Raw genomic sequence first — 14232 nt, forward strand, 5'->3', positions numbered from 1 at the left:
CTCCTAGCGACACCATGGATTGCAGCCTACCAGGCTCCTCCGTCCATGGGATTTTCCAGGCAAGAGTACTGGAGTGGGTTGCCATTGCCTTCTCCGGCTTTACCTCTAGCCTTAGTAAAATATCAAAGATTTACTTTTGATTACCTCTTCACTCCCACAAAAGAAAAAGTGAAAGTGAAAGTCACTCAGTCATGTCTGAGTCTTTGCGACCCTACAAATACCTTTAGAAAGAAGGAACTTCAGACCTTGAGTCCATTGCCAGGGATTAAGAAACTAAAGAACCATCTTTATTTCCTAAGATCCTCAGAAAGAAAATGAAAGCGAAATGAAAGTGTGTCCCCACTTCTCCAAACTTAAAATCATTTTGATTTCTTTGCTTACAAAGGGGACTGGGGTGCACAAATGTTCCAGTCCTGAACTAAAATTGCTGCTAAGATGAAACCACTTACTGACCCTTTCCTGTGATGTTGTTGCTGCTGCTGAGGTTGGCATCTTAAAGAAGCAAATAGACTGAGTATATTGATAGATAGGAAAAGGGAAAGACAGGCTATAGCCCCTGACCCGAGTGAGGTGGGGGAAAAGCTAAGATTGTACATGCTTGAGCTTTAAGATGAGTTCCAGGTAATGAAGTATTCAGCATAGCTACTGCTCCTGGAAACTTGGGTTTCTCTAAATAGGTAAAAAAAAAAAAAAAACCTTTCTCTGTTCATTGATTCCTTTAGCATTGCACAATTGTCTGTTCTGGGGGCAAAATTAATTAATTATCCTAAAGATTTTTTTTTCCTTTAAATGGGTCATTTATCTTCTTCTCCATTTGCTTGAGAGAGCAAATACTCATCACATGCCCCTGGCTTCTGGAGGCCACTTTAGTTAAAGACCTTGTCAACAAGCCACCCAAAGGGTTAACCTTCCAGATGGAATTTAAACCTACTCGTCCTTTTAATATTTCATTCCTAGCTCCCCACAGCTGAGGCATAAGCTTGGCTTGTTTTAATTAAATTAGATCGCACAAGACAGGTGTCTTGGCAGGAAAATTGTGCACAGCCCATTTTTATCTCATTAACTGCAGTGCTCATCAAGGGTTTTGTGTTTTTCTTTCTGGAAACTCTAGGTAAACCAGTAATGATCATAACAGAGTACATGGAGAATGGCTCCTTGGATGCATTCCTCAGGGTATGTAACTACTTTATATTAAACCCAAGAATGTTGGTATTTCGAAAACTCTAACACACTCTGAATGTGTGCTCTGTTTGGTTGTACACAGACCTTTTTTAATGGAGCAGAGGAAGAAGAGGAGAAATAGAGAATGATGTGATTTTTAAAGGCTCTTTAACAGTCCATGTTCAAGGAGGGTAGCATTTGATTTATTTTTGTATTGTGGGGTTGTTGGAGCCATAGATTCATTACAGTTGGATAATTTCCATCTATCACAGGAAGCAAACCCAGCTCCTTGCTCATACTCTACTCATGAATTAGTGACTTTGGTCCAAAAGGCCCGGAAATAGTATTGAATTTCACTGCACACCGGATACAGATATCAAAAAAGATCCAAGTAATAAATGCTTCCTGAAAATTAATTAGGCTTAATGTTAATGAGATTGTACCTCATTCCTTTCCTCTGCAGAAGAATGATGGCAGATTTACGGTCATTCAGCTGGTGGGCATGCTTCGTGGCATTGGGTCTGGGATGAAGTATTTATCTGATATGAGCTATGTCCATCGAGACCTGGCTGCACGGAATATTCTGGTCAATAGCAACTTGGTCTGCAAAGTATCTGATTTTGGCATGTCCCGAGTGCTAGAGGACGATCCAGAAGCAGCATATACCACCAGGGTAAGAAGGGTTTGTGACCTCTGAGCTTTGACTGTAATGAAACTGTTCCTCTCACTTGATGATTAAGCTCTTTATGATATTTATAAGTTACTTCATCCTTCAGAGCCTCTTCATCGCCATGCATCTGTTTTAAAACCGTGTTTCCAAGAGAAATTTTGAAATACGCTCTAGATGTGTGATCACAATTTAGAGCGTCACATTATTGTATTTTTTCACACTTAATCTACTTTGCTTCCTTCCTTTCTTCCAGTTAGTTTGTTTTAGATTTTATACATGGTTCCTTTTCATTATTTAAAAAAAAAATCTTATTTTAAACAAGACAGAACAGTGTTTCTAGTCAGCTGCCTACTGAATCTGAGAATGTATATACAAGATTTATAAAACATTTACGCTACACAAGGTTTCCCAGTATCTAATGGCCTGCATTTTACTACTAGTAGATAAGCCGGGATTAAGGCATGGTGAAGAGTTATCAGCATACAGTTAATGGCTTTGCTATCTTAGCTGGACAATCTGAATATAAGATACTAATGGAATAAACACAGAATCATAAAAGTTATTGGCCATTAGGGCTGACACTGTTAAAATCAACATGAAGCAGACCAGCCATTTTCCTCCTTTAATGCTAACCATTTTGCATCTGTAATAGTAAGCATTAGGGATTTTTTTGGTATAGTTTGGTGGGTGTGTGTGTGTGTGTGTGTGTGTGTGCATGTTTTCTGGTAGTGTTCCATTTCTATGGCTGTAGTTTTGATTCTTACACATACCTTCTCCAAAATTCTAAGTCCATTCATTCAGCAAAGAATATGCTTTTATCAATGCTAAAGACTTTTTATTTCCCCCAGTAGTTGGAGAAGGGAAAGCAGAAAGAAGCTTCTCGAATAATACATTTATATAGCCAAAATATTTAAGGAAGGCAGCACAAGTGTCTCACTGCATGGAACAAGCATAAATGTAATAACAGTGTAAAGTATAGTGAATCAATGAAATTTATGGTACAGTTTATTGCCCTCTTTAGTAGCCCTAATGAAGCAAAGAAGACTTTTAAATGATGTCCTTTTGAACAGTTTAAGGGTCTGAATTAAAGTTGAATTAATTTCCCCAGATGGAACCCTAAGAAATTTGAAACTCCATTAAAAATACCTTGCACATAAGCATAATCAACAAGAGACATTTGAGACCTTTAAACTTTTGGGGGGTAATGTTCAATTGCTTTACCATTTTTGCAGGTGTCTTTTTAGAAAATTAAATAATCAAAATCCCGCCCTCCCTCCATTAAAATCAGTAATGGCTCTAGCATCTGGTACTATTTGACTTCCTCTAAGAGCCTGTTCAACATATTATCTTCTAGCTAAGTTAGGCATGTTTCTTGTGTTCTGTCAGAGTTGGATGACAGTGGAATATATAGAAATATTCATATTTAACTTCCTTAGTTCATGATTTCTGAAGCAGTACTAAGTATTGGTTTTGTGCTGCTGGGTAAGAAAATCCAAGAAGAAGTCAAAATTAGTCTCAGCTGCACGTTCATTGGTATACACCACAGATAGTGTGTATTTTGTAAAACTTGAAATATCCTTTCTATTACAGTATTGCCTTAAGCAGAGCCCAGATAATATCTAAAAAAACAATTAAGGAGATTAGTTGTTTACTTCCCCATAACTTAAGAAAACATATGAGAACTGTCTCAACCTGGAACATTTTCGTTAGAATAAACAAGTATCTTGTGATTGTTTGGAAAACTACCTCAGGAATGCTGTTGTCCTGCTTGGCACACAGTAATAACATTCAGAAACTGTAACATTCAGAAACTAAAAGGGCACATCAACGTACTTGGGGAATAATCTAGAGCTTGGATGTTCACAGGGTGGCAAGATTCCTATCCGGTGGACTGCACCAGAAGCAATTGCCTATCGTAAATTCACATCTGCAAGTGATGTATGGAGCTACGGGATTGTTATGTGGGAAGTGATGTCCTATGGAGAGAGACCTTACTGGGACATGTCCAATCAAGATGTGAGTCTTTATGTTCTGAAAGATATGTTTTTTGAGATGCAGGAAGTTTCATGTTAATGGGCTTCCTTGGTGGCTCAGAGGGTAAAGTGTCTGCCTGCAATGCAGGAGACCTGGGTTCGATCCCTGGGTCAGGAAGATCCCCTGGAGAAGGAAATGGCAACCCATTCCAGTACTCTTGCCTGGAAAATCCCATGGACAGAGAAGCCTGGTAGACTACAGTCCATGGGATCACAAAGAGTCAGACACGACTGAACGACTTCACTTTCACTTTCATGTTACCATATGATGGAGTAAGTGTTGAGTGTGAACTGATACATTAAATTTCAGGGTCCTAATACAAACGTGTCTAGTAATCTGCTGCTGCTGCTGCTAAGTCGCTTCAGTCGTGTCCGACTCTGTGTGACCCCATAGACGGCAGCCCACCAGGCTCCCCTGTCCCTGGGATTCTCCAGGCAAGAACACTGGAGTGGGTTGCCATTTCCTTCTCCAATGCATGAAAGTGAAAAGTGAAAATGAAGTTGCTCAGTCATGTCCGACTCTTCGCGACCCCATGGACTGCAGCCTCCCAGGTTCCTCTGCCCGTGGGATTTTCCAGGCAAGGGTACTAGAGTGGGGTGACATTGCCTTCTCCGTCTAGTAATCTAGCTAAAACTTATGGTCATTGATTTCAAGGATCAAAACTTCAAAGCCTAAATAGTATAGTATGGGAGATAGATTGATAAGACAGATAGATGCATAGCTCAACTGATTAGTGATATGGAACAGTATTTTTAGTTGGTTAGCTTTCAAGTTCATACTGAAACAAAATTAAACTTTGAGTGTTAAGAAAATGCAGGGATATATGAAAAACACATTTCACATGCAGTGAAATTGACATGAAAGTTTTATTGGAAGAAAACCAGTGAATATTTTAAAGCTGGCAAAATTGTAATTAGAGCTTGCCCCTTGAGGACTCTAAAATAAAGCTTCACTAAATGACCCTTTGTAAATTATGCACATCCCTTTAAATGTACCATCTGGACTACTTCGTATGGGAGTATCCACAGTGCCTGCAATTTTAGAAAAGCATTCAATAATGACACTAATAAGATTCCAGAGTAATAGAATTTAATTACAAACATCTCCAGTGAGAAAGAAAAAAAAAACAACAAAAAAAACCTAGACCAGGGGGGTCTTCTTAGGACACTTACTAGCTATTTCTAGGAAAGTATTAGTTCTAAAAGGGTTGGAAATCAGAACAAAATAAAATGGTCATTTTTAAAACTTTCCTAATATTTTTGGGTGAAGTGAAATATTAGCAGCTAGTGTGTTTACGAATGGGTGATACTCAATTCATCAATAAAAACTATTTAAGAAAAAGTTTTTTTTTTTTTTCTCTGAAGTGGAATGTTACCTGACCATTTGCCTTGTCTTGAAACAACAGGATGTTGCAAAACCTTGACAATTAAGTGAAAAACCAGGTGTACTCAAGAAATGGGATGCTGGTTGCTTAATCAGTAGAAGAATGTTTAGAGCAATACAGAAGCTACTGTGCTCTATGTCCAGTGGGGCAAAAAGAATTCTCTGACAAGATTAAGAGGAATGGTAGTTTTGACACTGTAGTACCTATAAATTATAAAGGAAGGTTCATAACAAATAGGAAGAAAGACAACAGCTAGCATAACTGATAGATAATTACAGGCTGGAGACAGACTCAGTTCAGTTCAGTTCAGTCACTCAGTCGTGTCTGACTCGTTGAGACCCCGTGGACTGCAGCACGCCAGGCTTCCCTGTCCATCACCACCTGCCAGAGCCTGCTCAAACTCATGTCCATCAAGTCGGTGATACCATCTGACCATCTCATCCTCTGTCATGCCCTTCTCCTCCTGCCTTCAATCTTTCCCAGCATCAGGGTCTTTTCCAGTGAGTCAGTTCTTTGCATCAGGTAGCCAAAGTATTGGAGCTTCAGCTTCAGCATCAGTCCTTCCAAGGAATATTCAGGACTGATTTCCTTTAGGATTGAATGATTTGATCTCCTTGCAGTCCAAGGGACTCTGAAGAGTCTTCTCCAACACCACAGTTCAAAAGCATCAGTTCATGGGCTCTCAGCTTTCTTTATAGTCCCACTCTCACAGAGACAGACTACAAAAGTGAGCAGTGTGTAATCTACTGTTTGATGTGATTATGAAGACACCTTCAACTACCTTTCTTGTAGTAACATTTGGTTTTGAGTAAGAGACATGCAGAGAAACAAAGGCCAACAGCCTAGAAGAAGGAGTTTGCTGTTGTTTAGTCACTAAGTTGTGTCTGACTGTTTTGCAACCCCATGGATCGTAGCCCACCAGGCTCCTCTGTCTATGGGATGTCCCAGGCAAGAATACTAGAGTAGGTTGCAATTTCCTTCTCAAGGGGATCTTCCCAACCCAGAGTACTAACCTGCATCTCCTGCATTGCCAGGTGGATTCTTTGCTACTGAGCCACCAGAGAAGCCCTCAAAGAAGGAATAGTGTCTGTATTATTTAATTATTGTATAGTTTAAACTTGTGTTTATTTCAGTTGAGAGCAGCAGCCAAGTGCTCATAAAAGCAGAATATCTAAAGATGTCATTTTTCCCACCCTAAATAAATATTTTCAGACTTAGTTTTGACAGTTTCTATATTATATTAAGATGGCATCACTGACTCGATGGACATGAGTCTCAGTGAACTCCAGGAGTTGGTGATGGACAGGGAGGCCTGGCATGCTGCGATTCATGGGCTCGCAAAGAGTCGGACACGACTGAGTGACTGATCTGATCTGATATTATATTAAAACAATTTCATTGTTTTAAACTTTTAGTTGTCTGCCTTTATCCATGTAAAAGCATCTGAAGCCAATTCACCCCCACAAATATTATTGATCTATTATTCACATGCATTTCTCTCTGTGTTGGAGTCTGTGTAGAACAGCAATCAATAGGAAATGTAACTGGAGAATTACTTTCATGGGAGAATTCATTTGGCATATGGTGAATGGAGTCAAAGTAACTGTTAAAAATATGTTAAATTTATCAAGTTTTTCATCAAGTTTGTTTTAATCGTCTCTCTCCCTCCAGCCCCCAGCCCCAAACACTTAGCAGTAAACTGAGAAAATATGCTTTGTTCACCCACAAGCCATCTTCCAAGCTGGCAGTGGAAAGGGAGCTAGTGAAAGAATACTAAGCAGTCTGAGGGTTTATAACAAATTTTGTTCACCTGGCGTCAGCCCAGTGTTGTTCACATTCCCATCAATTCAATGTAAAATGTTTTCATCAAGTCTAGAGTCAACACCATGCACCTGGAAAGATAAAAGAAAGTCAAAGGATCAAAATGACCTAATATCCTTGCCAGAAATAAATAGAAGCATGCTCAGTAAATTAGCATATAGAAGTCTGCTTTAGAAGGAGTAAATTAAGATGAATACGGTAGGAGGTTGGCAAAAATACATGGGAGAAAAGGATTCAGAGAGCTTAATAAATCACAAGATAATTGTTACACGAAAACAATATCCTGCTTAAAAAGAACCACAGAATACTGCTGTATAGAAACTGGACCCAACTGAATTGATTATTTTCTGTTGAAGGCTGATCACTGAGCAGTAATAGATGCACCACAGGGGAACTCCGTCATGGTCATTGAGGTGGCTGCAGCCAGTGGTGGTTTCACTAGGAACTATCATTTTTTGGGGGTGCGGGGGTGCGGGGAGGGTGGGAGGACTGATTTAAAAACAAACAAAACTTTTAAACATCCTCAAACAAAAGTACCTCCAGAATCATATAGGATACTCATAAACAAAGCTTATGAGTAGCCAAGAAATTAAGAAGTAATTCCCCTCTTTAACTTGGGCAGGAGGCTTACCATACTGTTACTGGGATTCACACCCTGAAGAACAGGGGTTTAGAGAAAAGTCAATGAGAAAAATATTGTAATATCTGTGAAGACAATTAGAAAAGTCAGAATTAGAAGAAAACCTATGGAATGACTTGTCTTATTTGGCAGGAGGACCACTCTGGATGGCAGTTGTCACCTACCATTATAACTGCCTTCCTTAGATGTGTCAGGGTCCCCTTGAAATATAAATCCCCCAAAGAAGGTTTTTTAAATTATTATTTTTATATTTTTTAATCTGGCTATTAGTACCTTTAGCAGGATCAGCTGAGACCAAGAAAGAGACACAGAATTGACAAATTATGTATTTTGGTCTTCCAAAAGTAAAAATGGTGGGGCATCTGGAGGGGTTGAAGAATGTGCTAATTCAGAGAAACAGTGTCTTCTGAACTGGAAGACAGGCTCTGGTATTGACCCATCAGCTGTCTGAGCAAGAGGACACAGACTTGGGACTTCCCTCGTTGTCCAGTGGTTAAGATATGCTTCAAGGGGTGTGGGTTCCATCCCCGGTCAGGGAACTAAGATTCTGCATCTCATGCAGTGTGGCCAAAAGAAATAAAAGAAGACACAGGCTTAAAGTGGCACAAAAGGACTCTCATTTTGGAGGCATCCTAAGGAATGTCTTTAAAGCCCTTACCTAAGCTAGAATCTCTTTTGCTAAGAGCGATTAGCTGATAGAAGAACAGAGAAGGTCATTGCCCTTGGGTCTCTGGGGGCCAGGCCAACACCATGTGGTTGGTCTGATTGGGTTCTAACCACCTTGGAACCCTGAGGCATCTTCACTTTGGAGTTCCTGATGGGCATTGTCTGCCATTTGAGAACCCCTCATAGCAACGGCTGGCTTCCCTGCCCTGCTGCCAGCAATGCTCAGGTCCAGCTCTGGCTTCTGTGAAAGAATTGGAGCCGTTCCCATGCTCAAGCTTGCTGGCAGCTTAATGGACAGGGAACTTGCTGAGCAGGAGGGTAAACCTCTAACAACAGATTGCCTGGCAAACTAACATACCATTCTGTGGGTTTTTTTTTTTTTTGCTAGGTGATTAAAGCCATCGAGGAAGGCTATCGGCTGCCCCCTCCAATGGACTGTCCCATCGCGCTCCACCAGCTGATGCTAGACTGCTGGCAGAAGGAGAGGAGCGACAGGCCGAAATTTGGGCAGATTGTCAACATGTTGGACAAACTCATCCGCAATCCCAACAGCTTGAAGAGGACAGGGACCGAGAGCTCCAGGTTAGCCCTGCTTCTTAATAGTGATGTGTGAAAGAATACCTCAGCGGTGGCATGCAAGGGTTACTCACTTTAATTGCTGGCTTTTAGTCAGAGGCCACATCACAGGTCTGCAACCTGGGTGGCTTCTTCCTCCTTGAGTGGAGTATTTCAGGTAGTTTTCTGTTCACCGTTTTGAAGAGCCTTGTACTTGTCAGGCCTCAAAAAAAGTCAGAAAAACAAATGTTTTTAAAAAAACAACAAAGGAAAAGCACAGTGCTTATTTTGTGGGGCTGGAACTGAAAACGTAGAGGGAGGAAATGTACTTTTGGAAGATAGGCTACTAGATGCTACATTTTGAAAGGGGAAGAAACATAGGAACAAAAAATAAGGATTCCAAAACAGCTCTGAGTTAATAAAATGTGAATTGAGGCAAGAGATTCACCGGTTTTGGTTCTTAAAGTTGCTCTGAGTCTTTCAAGAGGAGAAGGAAACAGGATCAAGTTACAAACATGCAGATGAATATTTGAGAAAAGTTTTTAAAATTAGAATGATTGGCCCACCCATAAAATAGTTACTTCGTTGGTAGGGGCTTCCCTGGTGACTCATAGGTGAAGAATCCACCTGCAATGCAGGAGCCACACAAGATGAAAGTTCGATCCCTGCGTCAGGAAGACCCCCTAGAGGAAGGCATGGCAACCCACTCCATTATTCTTGCCTGGAGATTCTCACTGACAGAGGAGCCCGGCAGACTACAGGCCATAGGGTGGCAAAGAGTCAGACATGATTAAAGCGACTTAACACACATATATGCACTTCATTGGAAAGAGCAAAAAAGAAGCATTTCAGTCCAGAGAAAAGATAAAGATACTGCAAGTGACCTAAAATAAAATCTCCCATCATTTCTGGCCTATTTTTGGTTCTTCTCTTCCCCAAGAGGAGGAAAGTAGATGGCGCTAAGACCTCTTTTCCAGGTGTAGCTAGTTTCTTCTGTTCCAAAGTAAACCTCCCCCAACTTTTAGATCTCCAGCTCCCGATCCCATCCTTTTGTCTGAAGGTCCAAGTCCAGTTCTTTGGTACTTGAGGCTTCTCCTGGTAGCATGCTAACTCTGTATAGTGCTTTGCACCAAAAGGTTGAACAAACTGAGTTATTGGATACACTTTTCTCACTTCTGAATTTTTCTCATTGATAGTACATACAGAGCTTTGATACTTCTTACTGCTTGCTGATAATGGGATGTAGTATAGCGTGGTATGTGATTCAGCACAAAATTAGGCAAATGTCACAGCGTTCCACAAAGAGCACAAAGGCTTCCAGAATAAGCTTGAGAATGACCCTTAGAATTAATGAATACTGAGTAAGCATATTTTCATTCTAAGGTCACTTTAACCTTGTCAGGTACGTAGTGCCTCCACGTTGCTCTTCTACTGCTCTTGGTTAAAGTTAGAAGTAAATGCAAACTATTTTTTTTTTGTCCATTAACAAACATTCCTGGTAAACATTCAACACTAATATCTCAAACTCTATGTGGCCATATTTGTTACTGGTTCAAAATTGGGGAAAGAATGAAATCTTGATTATTCTTACCATAAAAATCTGTAGAATATTACCTGGAAAATTTTATTTAATTAATATAGTGGACAAAAAGAAAGGTCATAAACAAGCTATTATTTGGATAGAACTGATTGATAAAACAGTTTTGTTAATATACTTATATAAAATAGAAGTTATGCAAATCAAAACAACTTAGGTAAAAATTAAAATGAAAAATGGATTGGATTAATTCTACTATGTAGAAAGTTAGGCCATTAAATAGGCTTGATTTTTTTTTTTTTTTTACAAGAAAAGGATTTTTTTGGTTGAAAATTCAGGATGATAATATAATTCTGATTTAGATGTTCATGTTCAAGGAACATAGTCACAGGATGAAAATCAGATCAAAATGTTAAGAGCAACCACATTCTGTAATTTCTATAGAAAGGAAGTTTAAGAAAATAGAATTTAATAAGTAGCAAGGTTGCTATGCAGGAAATTATAGTGAAGGTGTATAAAATACCCTATTAATGTTTATCCTATGGTTATTAAGTAGTTTGATGATCAAGATATAATTCACTTAATAAATATTTTCCATGGATAGGTTATTTACTGTTTATCAATCTCGTGAAGGAGGACAGATCACTTACCTTGAACTCTAGTTGCTCTTGATGGTGATCTAATGTGAAACACCTGGCCCGAGAAATGCGTCAACTAATAAATAAGTTAATAAGAAGCGCTTAGAATTTGTTGAAATGATTCTTTAGGAGCCTCAGCAAAGGAAGACGAGAAGCACATTCCACAATCCAAACAGTGATCAAAGTGGCCATTCTTCCTGCCAGTCTTGGCACACGTGCTGGTCAGGCTGGGTTGATTAAAGAGGGGATTAACTCCCTGCTGTCCCGTTTGTTTGAATGAACTGAGCCTGCCTGCAAACCTGGCTGGAAACATGCCGGACTTGAACTCTCAGTGTTCTCTCTGCTTCCATCAAGTCTGGCAGGTTGCAAGCTCTCAGTTTTCCTTACTTATCCTTCACTAAGGTTTCCATAGCTGCTGAACTAAAGTCTGTGATATTCTGTCTTGGCAGGGACTGTCTTTCTGTAAAGACTGAACCAGTTTCAGCAACAAGGGCCGCCCCCACCCCCCACCCCCCCAACCTTTGCCCCAGGCTAGGTTGTTAAAAGACCTGCTCTGATCCTTAATGCATTAAGAGGTCCACATAAAACAAATGCAGGAAATGAAGTTAAAAACAAGTAGGGTGATTGAGACATGCTTTTGCAGCTTTATGAAATTAGGGTTGAAAAATAACATGATGATGTTTGTTGCTGGTGATTCTATCTAAAGTCCTTTCTTGGTACTTTGGTTCCCCTCCCTTGTCTTGGACCATCTGACTTCTGAGTCATGCTATCTCACTGATAATTCTTGTCTGTCTATACTTTCTCGTTCCATTTCCAGACCTAACACTGCCTTGCTGGATCCAAGTTCCCCTGAGTTCTCCGCCGTGGTATCAGTAGGCGATTGGCTCCAAGCCATTAAAATGGACCGGTATAAGGATAACTTCACTGCTGCTGGTTATACCACGCTAGAGGCTGTAGTGCACATGAACCAGGAGTAAGTACTCAGCGATGTAACACAAAGGGTAAATCTAGATTTAATAGTATTTTCCTTTTCTTTTTTTTTGCTTTGAGCTGCATAATCATCCTACTCATTTTTTTTTAAAAAGAAAACTGGAATGCCTTTCATTTTGATTGATTGAGTATAATTTTGCACAGCCTCTATAAAGCACCTACATTGTTGCATTCAATTGCTTAATTAAACATTTTAATACACCTGCCTTGTTGTGCTGTATTAATTGTGGCTGATTCAAATGTGTGTCTGCATGAAGCCCGGAAGAGATTCTCAGCCCTCATCATATTTTCCTCTCCTTCTTTTTTTCTCCCCCTACTTACAGTGACCTGGCCAGGATTGGCATCACAGCTGTCACACACCAGAATAAGGTCTTGAGCAGCGTCCAGGCAATGAGAACCCAAATGCAGCAGATACACGGCAGAATGGTTCCAGTCTGAGCCAGTATTGAATAAACTCAAAACTCTTGAAATTAGTTTACCTCATCCATGCACTTTAATTGAAGAACTGCACTTTTTTTACTTTGTCTTCGCCCTCTGAAATTAAAGGAAAAAAAAAAAATCTGCAGCGTTGCTTGGTGTACAGATTGCTGAAACCGTGGGGCTTACAGAAATGACAACTGTCATTTGAATTAGACTTGGAACAAATTGTTTCTCAGAAGTACATCCGTCCATCACTAATCTGTAAAATACATGTACCTATATAAATAGACCACCGCCTCCGCGTTTCAACGCCGTGTTTGCTGCCAGACGCTGAGCTTCTCTGAGACATCCTCGATCGTCTCTTCATTTGGAATTACAACCGTAGTATTTTGTTTGTGGCATAAACTACAGTCCATCCTTCTTTCACTGGAATGAAGACCGTGCCCAGGACCATTTTTTGAAAGGACCCGGTTGTAAATTTTAAGGCTTGGTTCGTACAATGGATAAAACCTAAGTGAACGTCATGTGATTCATCAGTGTTGCTGCCCTGTGCTCCGGCCACCTGGTGGATTATGACGACATGAGGGGCTGGAGAGAAGAGGAAAGTGGATTTTAAAATAATAATAGTAATAATAAATCCCAACACCATACCCCCTTCCTGGGCAAACCAGGGGCTTTGGGCCCGAGGCTGTGCCATATAAGTCTTATTTGGGAACTCTACAAACTTCTCGTAACTACCTTATGGATAGTGGACTGTGACAATCTTGTGTAGGGAACTTTCATACTTTCCTCCTTTAAAGAAGCAAGCCCAAATCTACAAGGTAAGACAAAAGAACCAGCAATGAGTCTTTCTCTAGTGAAAGTGTTTTTTAACTTTATCTTATTCGAAACACTGAGCAGTAAATATCTGTCATGCCGATCAGGTAGTTTGGGTTGAGATTTCAATGGGAGAGTAGACCCAAAGTAATATGGCTTCTCTCCTGTTCTTCCAGGAAGAATTGAAATAGAAACCATATGAGGTCAGGACAGCATCTAGACCTCCGCTTGCTGTGCTTTCTTTCGTACTGTGTGGGTCCTCTTGCCCTTTGGTGCCCTTCATTCCTGCCACAAATGGTTATTGAGCATCTTTTGGGTACTGGGTAACCTCTAACCTTATTGGGCCTGCATGTATTCCATTCTTTGGAGAATTTTTTTTCAGTTGAGGAGTTCTGGAAGGTCTTTTCCATTGGTTTCATTTCTTGTTTTTTTTTTTGTTTTGTTTTGTTTTGAGTATTTGATATGTACCATACCATTTTTAAAATTTAATTTTTTTATTTTAAATTTTAGATTGGAGTATAGTTGATTTACAGTGTTGTATTAGTTTCAGATATACCAAAAAATGATTCAGTTATACATATATATGTGTCCATCTTTTTTCAGATTCTTTTCCATTATGGTTTATCACAGGATGATCAATATAGTTCCCTGTGCTATATAGTAGGTCTTTGTTGGTTATCTATTTTATATATGCATCAGTTCAATTCTATGGGGTTGCACAGAGTTGGACACGACTGAAGCGACTTAGCAGCAGCAGCAGCAGCAGTTCAATCCAGTAGCTCAGTCGTGTCTGACTCTTTGCGACCCCATAAATCGCAGCACACCAGGCCTCTCTGTCCATCACCAACTCCCGGAGTTCACTCAAACTCATGTCCATCGAGTCGGTGATACCATCCAGCC

General features: G+C 40.0%; 1 protein-coding gene across 2 annotated transcripts in view; it reads left to right on the plus strand.

The window, feature by feature from the left end:
* EPHA4 (EPH receptor A4) overlaps positions 1-14232 on the plus strand; it is a 162403-nt gene that overhangs the window by 140354 nt on the left and 7817 nt on the right. The window contains exons 12-17 of one of the 2 annotated variants that reach the window (XM_010837075.1): positions 1112-1173; positions 1625-1834; positions 3698-3847; positions 8765-8958; positions 11924-12079; positions 12420-13337. In XM_010837075.1, coding sequence (XP_010835377.1) covers positions 1112-1173; positions 1625-1834; positions 3698-3847; positions 8765-8958; positions 11924-12079; positions 12420-12534 — 887 coding nt within the window. In that variant the 3' untranslated portion in view covers positions 12535-13337. Of the gene's footprint in view, positions 1-1111; positions 1174-1624; positions 1835-3697; positions 3848-8764; positions 8959-11923; positions 12108-12419; positions 13338-14232 lie in introns of those variants that run through there. The other variant, XM_010837076.1, reaches the window with a different exon arrangement.

The sequence above is a fragment of the Bison bison genome, unplaced genomic scaffold (genome assembly GCF_000754665.1).
Source record: "Bison bison bison isolate TAMUID 2011002044 unplaced genomic scaffold, Bison_UMD1.0 scf7180017864068, whole genome shotgun sequence".
NCBI classification, from domain to species: Eukaryota; Metazoa; Chordata; class Mammalia; order Artiodactyla; family Bovidae; genus Bison; species Bison bison.